At 41.5% G+C, this 14661-nt stretch overlaps 1 protein-coding gene across 1 annotated transcript; it reads right to left on the bottom strand.

Annotated features, from left to right (window-relative positions):
- Positions 1–7296: 7296 nt before the first annotated feature.
- On the bottom strand, positions 7297–10682 carry LOC125500637 (heat shock protein 70 A1-like). The gene has a single exon (XM_048654118.1). It carries the CDS (start codon positions 9456–9458, stop codon positions 7530–7532), a length of 1929 nt encoding a protein of 642 aa, XP_048510075.1. The 5' UTR covers positions 9459–10682; the 3' UTR covers positions 7297–7529.
- Positions 10683–14661: the final 3979 nt, after the last annotated feature.

A 14661-nucleotide genomic window follows, 5' to 3' on the forward strand; every position in this document is an offset into this window, starting at 1 on the left:
TGACCTCAGTTTTCCCAAGTAAGCGTCAATGCAAGTACAAATGTGACGTTGTGCTCGGATCAACCTCTTTGCTTCGAGACTTTGGATCAGCATGCTATTTTTTTCTACTAACAAGGAGACGGCATAGATTGGATGTCGCGAATCGGGTTCTTCTTCCGCGTGGTAAAAGCTGGAGACCTCCGAATTAGCGTCGTTTTTGATTTTTGATCCAATGGGCCTTGGTTCCTGAAATATCGCGATTTGAAAATCACATTACATTCTTCCATTATTCCATAACATGTGAGTTGCGTGCAGAGTTTACTCCAACTCGTTATGAGAGTTCAAAATTCATTTCAACAGATCATACACTATTTTTCTAAGAATCCCACGCTTGAAGGAGCATTGCTGAACGAGGTGCCAACAGACTTCAATGGCTCACCTCGTAAAACCAGAGAAAGAGAACTTGACCAAGAAATCAGCAAACTCAAAAATACTGTTGCGACATTGCAGAAAAAGAAAGATTCTTCACAAATGAATTTGGCAAGATCCAGATAAGACCATTACATCGGAAAGCAATAGCCAGGGCTTCGAAACAACGAAAATATATATCTCATCGCTAAAGCCTTGCTCTCCAGGTGAGTATGAGACCTAACTGCTGCATTATTTCTAGAACAAACATTGCGATCAAACATCGACCTATACTAAAACATCGTACGCGCAATCAACCAAATCAACAAACAACCAACAGATAGTGATTTTTCTCAGATTCTCATCAGGTATGGTGAACCATGAGTCGATCTATAAACATCTCGACTCATTCTCATTTGGTTCAGGTCCCAACCTTAAGACAAATACTGCGCATGGATTCTACTCGCCGAGTTTCATGTTGCATGTAAGTTAGTAATTAGTTTGTAACGTTCAATTGTCTCTCTTCACGATTCAAACGTTCTACAGTCGTCTCAGAATCATTCTCCTTGAATGATTGTAGTCCTATGGCTCATTTTCAATGTTCCCAGTTATCGACCAACATTTTCCATGCTGAAGCTTACTTCCGCTGTTGTATCACTTCTCCGATTGCTTTCTGATTATTTTCTCATTATTAATGTAGCATACTTATGTTTTATGTTTTTTTTTTTAATTGATTACGTTCCCTGTCATGTTCCCTGTCACAGAAAACCTTACCCCTCCCGGATCTGGACGTGGTGTAAAGTGTCTTGAAGACCGGGAAATTGAAGACCCCATTCCCATTAGCTTGGCGTGAATTTGCACGCACGCTTGACTTTTATTCACCCAAGGCCTAAAACTTATATCTCCGCAACACTTGCCTGAAAACCCTAACTCATCCCAAAACCATAAGCAAATGGTAAAGAAAGATAACTCGTGGTTCGGGGATTAGCGAAGCAGCAATAGCAGCTGTAAAGAAACAAGCCTTCAGATCACAAAACCCAACCTTCTGTAATTTGGTGGTAGATGAAATGTCCATACGGAAGAAAATTGAGACGGTCAATGAGATTGAATATGGGTATGCGAATGTAGGGAAAGGTGTAGCGACCAACAACGTAATTTTAGGCAAATCCAGCGAACGTAAAATTAGCTGTTTTATCTTTTAGCAAAAGTCTTGCTGACGCATTCCACTATTCAGAGTATGCAACCAATTTGGAATACTTTACAAGGGAACTCATGGTGCGTCGAAATTTTATGAAATTACGAACAGTGCATTTGATATCATTCATTCGAGGTAAATTTTTTCAAAGGATTACATCAAAACCCCGAAATATTCAGGTGGACAAAAAGTTATACACAGCAAGGAAAAAACTGGCTACATAGGACTGATTTTGGATCTGTATGGCGTGCTCGGTATATACAAAAAATATATATACCGGAAGAAATTATCGGCGGATTTCTGTTAACATATAAGTTCTCGTAATGTCATTTGGAAATTTTTTTCAGCGCTTCATGGATACATTTTAGCAATTGCTGATGCACGCTAATATCAAAGGTTCGGTAGCTTTTTCGACTGCAATTTCTTCCAGCGCTGCGCCCTTCGATCAAAAACGGTCATCAGCTCATTTACTTTTGGTTGATAGTTTTTTATTGTAATTTGTCCAATGCAATTGCGAATCTAACATTGTTCCAAAGTTTGGCTGATTATTATTGAGGTGATGTTCCTGCACCAGGCGTTATTGCATCTGTCTTGATAAACGTAATACGAATCTTCGGTATTCTTATTGGACTTCATGATTGATGCTGGCGGTAAAAAATTGTGTATTTGCATCAAAATTGGCGGCATCCTGACCAGCGTTTTCTTCAATGTGCTTGCTTATGATAATTTCAAACCAGATACCATTGGATCATCATTAGGAATACGCACGATAAAACTCACAAAAATTAAATTCCAATTATTATTTCATACAATATATAGCTTTGGCCTTTGAATGGTTAGATTTTCATCTTTATTAATCTGGTAAGATTCATCAATTCTACAATTCTGTGTGAACGTAATTTTTGACCTTGCTGTCGGTTCGCTGATTCGATAAAAATATATTCAATGAGTTCCATGACCGTACTCTTGGAACACGCTACCTATAGTTGCCCATGATTGAAAACATCTTTTCTAAGGTCGATTCCAATTTTTTTCAAAGTTCGTCCCTGAGATTTATTTATTGTCATTGCAAATGCTAGTTTTATTGGAAATTGCCTTCTTTTGAACGTGAAAAAATAAATTTCCTCGCAATATCGCGTAATTCTATTCAGAAATACTATTTCCCCAGCATTATCACCTGTAAGAATTTCACATTTCAACAAATGATTTCCAAGTTCGATCACGAGTAATCTAGTGCCATTGCAAAGGCCTTCGTTTGCACTTAAATTTCAAATGAGCATAACTACACAATTTTCTCTCAATCGCAATTCATGTGATGATAAGGACGGCGGTGACAAACTATCCAAGTACTCCGGTAAAATAGTCTCGCATATACCATCCCTGTGATCGGTTTTGTCAATACTATTAATGCTGGTATACATTTTTTCGTTCTTGGAATCGATGAATTCTACCATTTTCTTATTGATTTCTTCAACATCTGCATTTCTAGCTGATAGTATTGCACAATTCACTGCTTTTTTAAATCGTTTTTCCCTGATGTAATCGCCGTACATACGTTGTACTATGTTAGAATTTGGAGATGCTATACAATGTTCTAGAAATTGAACATAATCATTAATGTCATTCAATTTTCCATCACCAAGGTCTATTAAAAAGTTTTGAAAATTCAACTTCATTAGATAAAGTTCTCATGTTTTGCTTTCATTTGAACTGTTCAAAGAATTTCCATAGATTACTATATTTAATCGATAAGTTGACTGTTTCACTGCGTGTACCTCTTACTTTTATTGGTAGTAGTTGTCTGAAATCACCACCCGTTATCAAAATCTTTCCACCGAATGGTACATCATCTTTCAAGACGTCGCACACTGGGACCAAATCCCCAAATCGTGGCCAAAACCTCAAAACGACGTTAAATTTGACTAAAATCCTTACTCGGGGGTTTTCGAGGTCGCTGATTACGAATTTGAAGTCAAAAATTATCCTAACAAAATGGCGGATTTAATATGGCGACGAGACACATAAAAATCTGGCCTAATTTGATAAAACACAGTATGTGAAGGATTTGAAGACGAATATTTACAACACTAACCCACTTAGAACATGATTTTCATATTATACCATATAATAATGATAATAATAATAATAATAATAATAATGACAATGACAATGATGACAAGGATCCTTCAATTGAAGAAAATTATTCTTACCTATGATCTTAATACGATCAAATTCACACGTCATATAATTAAAAGAATAATGGATCAAAAATATTGATAAATGAAATAAAAAACTTCGTTGCATCTTTGAAAGTTAAGTCTACGACGATACATTCCCGGCTTCAGCGTAAATAATAATTGTGATTCCGGTAAGATCTCGTTCCTTCCGATTGCTGATCTGCGTTGATTTTCCATTTCATCACCAATCATCTGATAAGAATTTGCGAATACATTCTGTTCACGTATTAACCGATCGATAGTATGCAATATTTCACGGTCCAGCTCTTTATCAGTGTGTAATCTATGATCTGTCGCTTCATTCGCATCTACAATGCGGTCCATTACGTGTTTCTCTGAAGATAACCAGGTTAGCGTTGAACGAAGCAAAACAAACTGAACTAAGTATTATGACTTCTTATTTTTCCTAAAAAATGTCTTGATTTAACACGGCGATGTTCAAATAACTCTCGTAATTCGTTTCGCGGATTTGGTATTTGCTCTAGGAACACGTCTCCATGTGAACAACAATCATTGAAATTTTTTTTATTTGACACCCTTTCTACCGCAAAACGTTTAGCAGAGCACTTACCACACAACACGTGTTCATTTCGCAAATTGACGTGTGATCTTTGAAGTGCCCGTGATTGTTGTCTGTATTCTACGGTACTAATGCTTTCAACTTGGTTTTTGAAATTGGCGCAATGATTATCAATTATATTGCTTTCGGTATGAATATTATTAGTTTCCACTCGTTTTGCAAAATTGACATTTTAGTCGCTCAGAGACAATCAAACAGACTACTGCTTCGGGCTCAACTTTGAAATGATATTTTTTTTACATTTTCTGCTTCCATGTTCTCAAATTGATCATTTATATGCTCGAAATGTAATTTTCATTATAATATTATATCGACATTCACGCCGACGCGTGTGTCATTTTGTAAACCAAATGTGAATCGATAATCTTGGTTATCGTAAACATCATATTCATATTTATTCGCTTTTCCAACCAATTTTTCAATTTTTAACGCAGCCAATCAGCAAACGCATAAAAACTCAGCTGCGTTCAGCGGCACAATTCACACATTTCGCAAAATCGAATCGGCCCACACACAAAACGCAACGGCACCAATCGGTTCTCGCTCATTTCGCAGCGCGAATTTAGAAACACGAGGCTCATCTCGAATTTCGAGTTTTCATCTGGTATTTCGATTTTCGATTGGTCATCAACTTTTTAAGATAGGAAAAATATTATTAAAAATTGACCCGCGCATTATCCGGTGATCCGATTCACATCGAGTTTTGCATTTCTCTCCGCTATATTGGATCCGCCGTTTCGAATTTATGTATTTTGCGGGCGGAATTGCTTGCTTCATTAGCAAGAAAATTTTGAGACTGCTTGTTCATCTGCTCATTTTACCCGATCCGTCAAGCAAATTCAATTGGTTGCCATCCATCCGCAGACGTAATTTTAATTAGTAAAATAACCGAGAAGTGTTTCCGAATACAATACTCGTCGAGGAAAGGGATGATTCACCACTCATCGATGTACTTACTTGACAATGCGATAAAAGTACCCGTACCGTGTCTCAATCCGAAACATTCGTTATCGGATCAATTCACAGAGTCCAGCCATAGGTTTCACGGCTCTATTCACCAATGAAAATTAATCCATTATGAACAGCAAAAACAAATACATATACCTGTTAAACGAATTCGCAGATTGTACGCTAAATACATTTTCGGCCAACTGATGTTAACTCGTGTTTACTAAACTCTAAATACAGTATTTTGTCGTATGTATTTCAATTACAGACTTCGTGGGTAAACATCCTGAATTATAGAGTGGAAAGTCTTCCGCCAGCTCTGCATATAAAAATGGGCGAACGATTTGGGCACAAGTTACAACGCAACTCCATGAGATACCTGGTGCAATAATAGAGTGGAAGCAATGGAGAAAGGTATAGATGGTATGCTTAGATTTATCGTACGTATGTACATGGACGATATTTCGAGCTTTTTTACGATACAACGATTTATGACTTGATAAATCGATATACAGCTAGTACTTATCATTGTGTTGATAATTTCTGTTATAGAGCATCGAAGCTAGAATCAATCCGCTGTGGGCCGTGTCTCCTCGGATTCAATTCTTAATTTCTTACACGACCGCAATAGCACACAACTTGTCTTCCGATTCATTGTAGATTTCTTTTGCAAATATTTGGCGGGTTACTAAATTTTATAAAATCATCGCTTTTATGAAATTTAATTTTTCGCACAACTAAATGGTCAGTTTGTCGAGTTTATACAGTCAATAGCAAATACATACCGGTGATGAAATTCATGTTCGCTATACATACAAATGATTCTTTTCTGTATCTCAGATTCGGCGAGACATGCGTAGTTCCACAAAGGCCAAAAATACTCTCCTCAAAAACCATGCCAAAGAAACTGGTAAAGGACCCACCTCGAGTCAGGTTTCATACGAAACAGACCAAAACGTCTGACACTCATTGGTTCAACGGCTGTGGATCGGGGCATTGCAGAGTACAAGAATCCAACAAGGAATTTTTAAGCGGGCATTTTTGTATTCTACTGCGATTGTTTCAACCTTCGGAGTCGATTCGATGATCGTGATTGTTACCGCTTACTTTGCAGAGATGGGATAATGACCTCGAAGGGTGCGATACAGAGTACCTATCGGGAGACGAAGAAATCGTAAAAACGTCTTGGATGCAATACACCCGTCAAGCGGTAACGCAAAATTCTACCACGCTAAAGTCATTGACTCCTCGTAATTACTATAGCAACGTAACAAAAGACCATCATATCTTTAAAGAAAACTCGAATGACAGTTATAACAACGACGACAATGACAACCACGATAATAGCAATAAAACATTAACCAAAATACAAACATCTGTCTCAAAAACAAATCCGGTGTCGCCGATTGTAAATTCGAACACGAAAAAAACAGTTGTCAAACAAACTTCATCTGCACAAAGGACACGAAAGATCTATCCAACAAACTGAGCAATTAGCGAAAATTTCACAGAAGGATAGCGAAGTACGAAAATCGTAATGAGACCAAAAACTATACTTAATGAAAACGAAATAGCTCTCGAAGGAAGAGAGTAGTATGTAGTAGCCAAAGAAAATCGAATCTTAACGCTCGAACAATTGTTGAAAAAAAAAGTAATCAACGATTGACGTAATTATATGTATATTGCTAATCATGAGGGGGTGATGTGGGGTTTTCAAGAGAAACAAATTTACTCAAAGAGAGATCTTAGCGCATTGAATATATATATCAGCATGAGTAGAATTATGATTCGATTGAAAAGTAGACTGTTGAAAAAATATGAAATTTTATTACGACACGTTGGTCTTTTCAATTTTCACTGTTAATTGTGTTCTCATTGGAAAAAATATTGCAGGAAATTGAGCTGAGGTGAGGGGAAAAAGGTTGACTCGATGGAATAAAAACGCGCGATTATAAAAAGTATACATTTTGTTCGTTTATTCACGTACCATGGAAACGTCTCACACGCATACATTCGGCATCAGTCATCCGTCAGTTAATAAATTAATCTTAGGTCTAAGCTGTTTACAATAAATGCGCTGCACTATTTTTACATTTATTTATGTACAATCACCGGTGACGGCGATGTCATCGGTAGGAACAAATCATCAATACTTCGGGTACGGGTATAGCGCGGCTCGACTTTAGTCGACCTCTTCGACGGTGGGTCCGGAGTGGTTTCCTCCCGCCTGCCTGAACTGGGCTCCGCAGTCCTGAGCCCCGGGTGCGGCGTTGCCAGCTCCTTGGTGAAGTTTGGCCATCACCGCGGAGCACCGCTTCTGGAGCGCCTCCAATTTGTCTCGGTACTCGTCCTTTTCGGCGAGAGAGTTGTTGTCCAGCCAACGGACGGTCTCCTCGCAGAGGGTGGCGACCGCCTCCCTGTCCTCCTGCGGGAGTCGCTCGGCGTGCTCTTGCAACGCCTGTTTCACGGTGAAGACGTAGCCCTCGAGTTCGTTCCTCGCGGCGACCCGTTCCCGTTGCTCCCGGTCCTGCTCTTTGTACCGGTCGGCCTCCGCCAGCATGCGGTCGATCTCTTCGCGGGAGAGGCGACCCTTGTCGTTGGTGATGCGCACGTCGCTGCTGCGTCCGCTGGCCGTGTCCTTGGCGGTCACGTGGAGAATCCCGTTGGCGTCCAGGTCGAAGGTGACCTCGATCTTAGGGAGGCCGCGTGGCGCGGGGGCGATGCCGCTCAGTTCGAATCGTCCCAGGAGGTTGTTGTCCTTGGTCATCGCTCGTTCGCCCTCGAAGACCTGGACGGAGACGCCGGGTTGATTGTCGGCGTAGGTGGTGAACGTTTGCGTCTGTTTGCAGGGGATGCGGGCGTTGCGCTCGATTATGTTGGTCATTACCCCGCCGGCGGTCTCGATGCCGAGGGAGAGCGGCGCGACGTCGACGAGCAGTACGTCCTGTAGTTTCGAGCAGGTGTCGCCCTCGCCGCTCAGGATGGCCGCTTGCACCGCGGCTCCGTAGGCCACCGCCTCGTCGGGGTTTATGGATAGATTGAGCTGCTTGCCGCAGAAGAAGTTCTGCAGCAGGCTCTGGATCTTGGGGATACGCGTCGAACCCCCGACGAGGACGATGTCGTGGATCGCCCCCTTGTCCATCTTCGCGTCGGCTAACGCCTTCTCGACCGGAGCGAGTGTTCCTCGGAAGAGGTCGGCGCAAAGTTCCTCGAATCGGGCTCTCGACACTTTTGTGTAAAAGTCGATTCCCTCGAAGAGGGCGTCGATCTCTACGCTCGCCTCGGTACTGGAGGAAAGCGTTCGCTTGGCTCTTTCCGCGGCGGTGCGCAGCCGGCGAACGGCGCGCGGATTCTTTCTGAGATTCTTCCTGTACTTGCGCTCAAACTCCGCGGCGAAGTGGTCGACGAGCCGTGAGTCGAAGTCTTCGCCACCGAGGTGGGTGTCGCCGGCGGTCGCCCTGACCTCGAAGAGCGAACCCTCGTCGATCGACAGAATCGACACGTCGAAGGTGCCGCCGCCGAGATCGAAGATCAGGACGTTGCGCTCGCCTTTGAGATTTTTGTCGAGGCCGTAGGCGAGGGCGGCGGCGGTCGGTTCGTTGATGATCCTGAGGACGTTGAGCCCGGCGATGGCGCCGGCGTCCTTCGTCGCCTGCCTCTGCGAGTCGTTGAAATAGGCGGGTACCGTGACCACCGCGTCTCTGACCTTTTGTCCCAGGTAGGCCTCCGCCGTCTCCTTCATCTTCGTCAGCACCATGGAGCTGATCTCCTCCGGGTTGAAACGTTTCGTCTCGCCGCGGAATTCCACTTGGATCTTCGGTTTGCCGGCTTCGTCGACGACCCGGAAAGGCCAGTGCTTGGCGTCGGCCTGGACTTTGGGGTCGTCGAATCGCCGCCCGATGAGTCGCTTGGCGTCGAACACCGTGTTCGAGGGGTTCATCGCCACCTGGTTCTTGGCAGCATCTCCGATCAGTCGCTCGGTGTCCGTGAACGCGACGTAGCTGGGGGTCGTTCTGTTCCCTTGGTCGTTGGCTATGATTTCGACCTTTCCCTGCTGCCAGACCCCGACGCAGGAGTAGGTTGTTCCCAAATCGATTCCAATTGCGGGCATTTCTATTATTCTGTCGCTGCTTATTTCACAATGTGATCTTATTATTTCACTCGTTCTACGCTGATTTACGTCTGTCCTTAAACTTTCCAATTCGTTTGTTCGCTTTGCAACGTTAGAGATCGTCTCTCGAATCTCGTTCAACTTTGCTTCTCGTACTTGTGTTTCGCTTGGCTTTCGTTTGAATACTGACGTGATCCGCGCGCTCGCACCTATTTATATTCCCGCTCGGATCTCTCGACGCCGCGCGAACTTTCCAGCAATGGCTCCGCTCGGAGCAGGCGCACTGCCGGCCGATGCGACGACGTCGAGCGTCGATTTTACCAGATGCGTCCGGAGCGCCCGGAATCTTCGGGGTGCTTCGGAGCTCGAACCTGCTCGAACCTTCTACCTGCCGCCCGACGTTTGCGGAACAGGTTTCGTTTTCAGATGGCTACATGCACCCGTAATTACATTATGGCGTCGATTGCGAATAGGTAGACCGCTTTTCACCCGGTGCGCAATATAATCGAAGGTATACGCACGCACGATCAAAGACGATTCTCGGGTTTTCGGGTGCTCCGGGCGCATCTGGTAAATTCGACGCCCGGCGTCGTTGCATCGGCCGGTAGTGCGCATGCCCGAAGCGATTCATCGCCCAAAGCGCCAAACGTATTATACATACATACTATGTATATCAGTGGCCAAGCGTTTTATCTGATTGCGAATGCGCTTAGATTGCATATCGATGTGCATTTGGTTACAGATCATCGCGTTCGCACTCAACGCCGACGTATGACGTACGTACTTAGGGGTGCGTGTCGTATGCGGATGTTGCCATTTGGAAAGGAAACCCATTCTGGAAACGTCCAGCGACCGGTGGCACGTTCGAACCCCGAAGATTCCAGGAGCTCTTGACGCATCTGGTATATTCGAGAGCTTAGAGCTCAGAGCCAATGAGAGGGAAGTGTTACAAGATAGACTGAGTAGCAGGACATTGCGTCTTTGTCTCGCAAGCTCTGATCGGTCGCCGACAATTTTGTCACGTGATTGGTCATTGCCGTACTTCGGTAAATTTCGATGTCCACAAAGCGTGTCAGCGTCTGCTGCGTTTGTTGTGACAGTATGGAGTACGTCATTGGAAGCGTCAGATGCTCACTATCAGATGAATCACAATGAAACAACGGACATGGTAATGAAATGTTACATACCGAGCTACAAATTGCAGAAAGATGACCCAGGCGCCTTTGACCTCAGTTTTCCCAAGTAAGCGTCAATGCAAGTACAAATGTGACGTTGTGCTCGGATCAACCTCTTTGCTTCGAGACTTTGGATCAGCATGCTATTTTTTTCTACTAACAAGGAGACGGCATAGATTGGATGTCGCGAATCGGGTTCTTCTTCCGCGTGGTAAAAGCTGGAGACCTCCGAATTAGCGTCGTTTTTGATTTTTGATCCAATGGGCCTTGGTTCCTGAAATATCGCGATTTGAAAATCACATTACATTCTTCCATTATTCCATAACATGTGAGTTGCGTGCAGAGTTTACTCCAACTCGTTATGAGAGTTCAAAATTCATTTCAACAGATCATACACTATTTTTCTAAGAATCCCACGCTTGAAGGAGCATTGCTGAACGAGGTGCCAACAGACTTCAATGGCTCACCTCGTAAAACCAGAGAAAGAGAACTTGACCAAGAAATCAGCAAACTCAAAAATACTGTTGCGACATTGCAGAAAAAGAAAGATTCTTCACAAATGAATTTGGCAAGATCCAGATAAGACCATTACATCGGAAAGCAATAGCCAGGGCTTCGAAACAACGAAAATATATATCTCATCGCTAAAGCCTTGCTCTCCAGGTGAGTATGAGACCTAACTGCTGCATTATTTCTAGAACAAACATTGCGATCAAACATCGACCTATACTAAAACATCGTACGCGCAATCAACCAAATCAACAAACAACCAACAGATAGTGATTTTTCTCAGATTCTCATCAGGTATGGTGAACCATGAGTCGATCTATAAACATCTCGACTCATTCTCATTTGGTTCAGGTCCCAACCTTAAGACAAATACTGCGCATGGATTCTACTCGCCGAGTTTCATGTTGCATGTAAGTTAGTAATTAGTTTGTAACGTTCAATTGTCTCTCTTCACGATTCAAACGTTCTACAGTCGTCTCAGAATCATTCTCCTTGAATGATTGTAGTCCTATGGCTCATTTTCAATGTTCCCAGTTATCGACCAACATTTTCCATGCTGAAGCTTACTTCCGCTGTTGTATCACTTCTCCGATTGCTTTCTGATTATTTTCTCATTATTAATGTAGCATACTTATGTTTTATGTTTTTTTTTTTAATTGATTACGTTCCCTGTCATGTTCCCTGTCACAGAAAACCTTACCCCTCCCGGATCTGGACGTGGTGTAAAGTGTCTTGAAGACCGGGAAATTGAAGACCCCATTCCCATTAGCTTGGCGTGAATTTGCACGCACGCTTGACTTTTATTCACCCAAGGCCTAAAACTTATATCTCCGCAACACTTGCCTGAAAACCCTAACTCATCCCAAAACCATAAGCAAATGGTAAAGAAAGATAACTCGTGGTTCGGGGATTAGCGAAGCAGCAATAGCAGCTGTAAAGAAACAAGCCTTCAGATCACAAAACCCAACCTTCTGTAATTTGGTGGTAGATGAAATGTCCATACGGAAGAAAATTGAGACGGTCAATGAGATTGAATATGGGTATGCGAATGTAGGGAAAGGTGTAGCGACCAACAACGTAATTTTAGGCAAATCCAGCGAACGTAAAATTAGCTGTTTTATCTTTTAGCAAAAGTCTTGCTGACGCATTCCACTATTCAGAGTATGCAACCAATTTGGAATACTTTACAAGGGAACTCATGGTGCGTCGAAATTTTATGAAATTACGAACAGTGCATTTGATATCATTCATTCGAGGTAAATTTTTTCAAAGGATTACATCAAAACCCCGAAATATTCAGGTGGACAAAAAGTTATACACAGCAAGGAAAAAACTGGCTACATAGGACTGATTTTGGATCTGTATGGCGTGCTCGGTATATACAAAAAATATATATACCGGAAGAAATTATCGGCGGATTTCTGTTAACATATAAGTTCTCGTAATGTCATTTGGAAATTTTTTTCAGCGCTTCATGGATACATTTTAGCAATTGCTGATGCACGCTAATATCAAAGGTTCGGTAGCTTTTTCGACTGCAATTTCTTCCAGCGCTGCGCCCTTCGATCAAAAACGGTCATCAGCTCATTTACTTTTGGTTGATAGTTTTTTATTGTAATTTGTCCAATGCAATTGCGAATCTAACATTGTTCCAAAGTTTGGCTGATTATTATTGAGGTGATGTTCCTGCACCAGGCGTTATTGCATCTGTCTTGATAAACGTAATACGAATCTTCGGTATTCTTATTGGACTTCATGATTGATGCTGGCGGTAAAAAATTGTGTATTTGCATCAAAATTGGCGGCATCCTGACCAGCGTTTTCTTCAATGTGCTTGCTTATGATAATTTCAAACCAGATACCATTGGATCATCATTAGGAATACGCACGATAAAACTCACAAAAATTAAATTCCAATTATTATTTCATACAATATATAGCTTTGGCCTTTGAATGGTTAGATTTTCATCTTTATTAATCTGGTAAGATTCATCAATTCTACAATTCTGTGTGAACGTAATTTTTGACCTTGCTGTCGGTTCGCTGATTCGATAAAAATATATTCAATGAGTTCCATGACCGTACTCTTGGAACACGCTACCTATAGTTGCCCATGATTGAAAACATCTTTTCTAAGGTCGATTCCAATTTTTTTCAAAGTTCGTCCCTGAGATTTATTTATTGTCATTGCAAATGCTAGTTTTATTGGAAATTGCCTTCTTTTGAACGTGAAAAAATAAATTTCCTCGCAATATCGCGTAATTCTATTCAGAAATACTATTTCCCCAGCATTATCACCTGTAAGAATTTCACATTTCAACAAATGATTTCCAAGTTCGATCACGAGTAATCTAGTGCCATTGCAAAGGCCTTCGTTTGCACTTAAATTTCAAATGAGCATAACTACACAATTTTCTCTCAATCGCAATTCATGTGATGATAAGGACGGCGGTGACAAACTATCCAAGTACTCCGGTAAAATAGTCTCGCATATACCATCCCTGTGATCGGTTTTGTCAATACTATTAATGCTGGTATACATTTTTTCGTTCTTGGAATCGATGAATTCTACCACTTTCTTATTGATTTCTTCAACATCTGCATTTCTAGCTGATAGTATTGCACAATTCACTGCTTTTTTAAATCGTTTTTCCCTGATGTAATCGCCGTACATACGTTGTACTATGTTAGAATTTGGAGATGCTATACAATGTTCTAGAAATTGAACATAATCATTAATGTCATTCAATTTTCCATCACCAAGGTCTATTAAAAAGTTTTGAAAATTCAACTTCATTAGATAAAGTTCTCATGTTTTGCTTTCATTTGAACTGTTCAAAGAATTTCCATAGATTACTATATTTAATCGATAAGTTGACTGTTTCACTGCGTGTACCTCTTACTTTTATTGGTAGTAGTTGTCTGAAATCACCACCCGTTATCAAAATCTTTCCACCGAATGGTACATCATCTTTCAAGACGTCGCACACTGGGACCAAATCCCCAAATCGTGGCCAAAACCTCAAAACGACGTTAAATTTGACTAAAATCCTTACTCGGGGGTTTTCGAGGTCGCTGATTACGAATTTGAAGTCAAAAATTATCCTAACAAAATGGCGGATTTAATATGGCGACGAGACACATAAAAATCTGGCCTAATTTGATAAAACACAGTATGTGAAGGATTTGAAGACGAATATTTACAACACTAACCCACTTAGAACATGATTTTCATATTATACCATATAATAATGATAATAATAATAATAATAATAATAATGACAATGACAATGATGACAAGGATCCTTCAATTGAAGAAAATTATTCTTACCTATGATCTTAATACGATCAAATTCACACGTCATATAATTAAAAGAATAATGGATCAAAAATATTGATAAATGAAATAAAAAACTTCGTTGCATCTTTGAAAGTTAAGTCTACGACGATACATTCCCGGCTTCAGCGTAAATAATAATTGTGATTCCGGTAAGATCTCGTTCCTTCCGATTGCTGAT

Source organism: Athalia rosae, chromosome 4, assembly GCF_917208135.1.
Source record: "Athalia rosae chromosome 4, iyAthRosa1.1, whole genome shotgun sequence".
NCBI lineage: Eukaryota > Metazoa > Arthropoda > Insecta > Hymenoptera > Athaliidae > Athalia > Athalia rosae.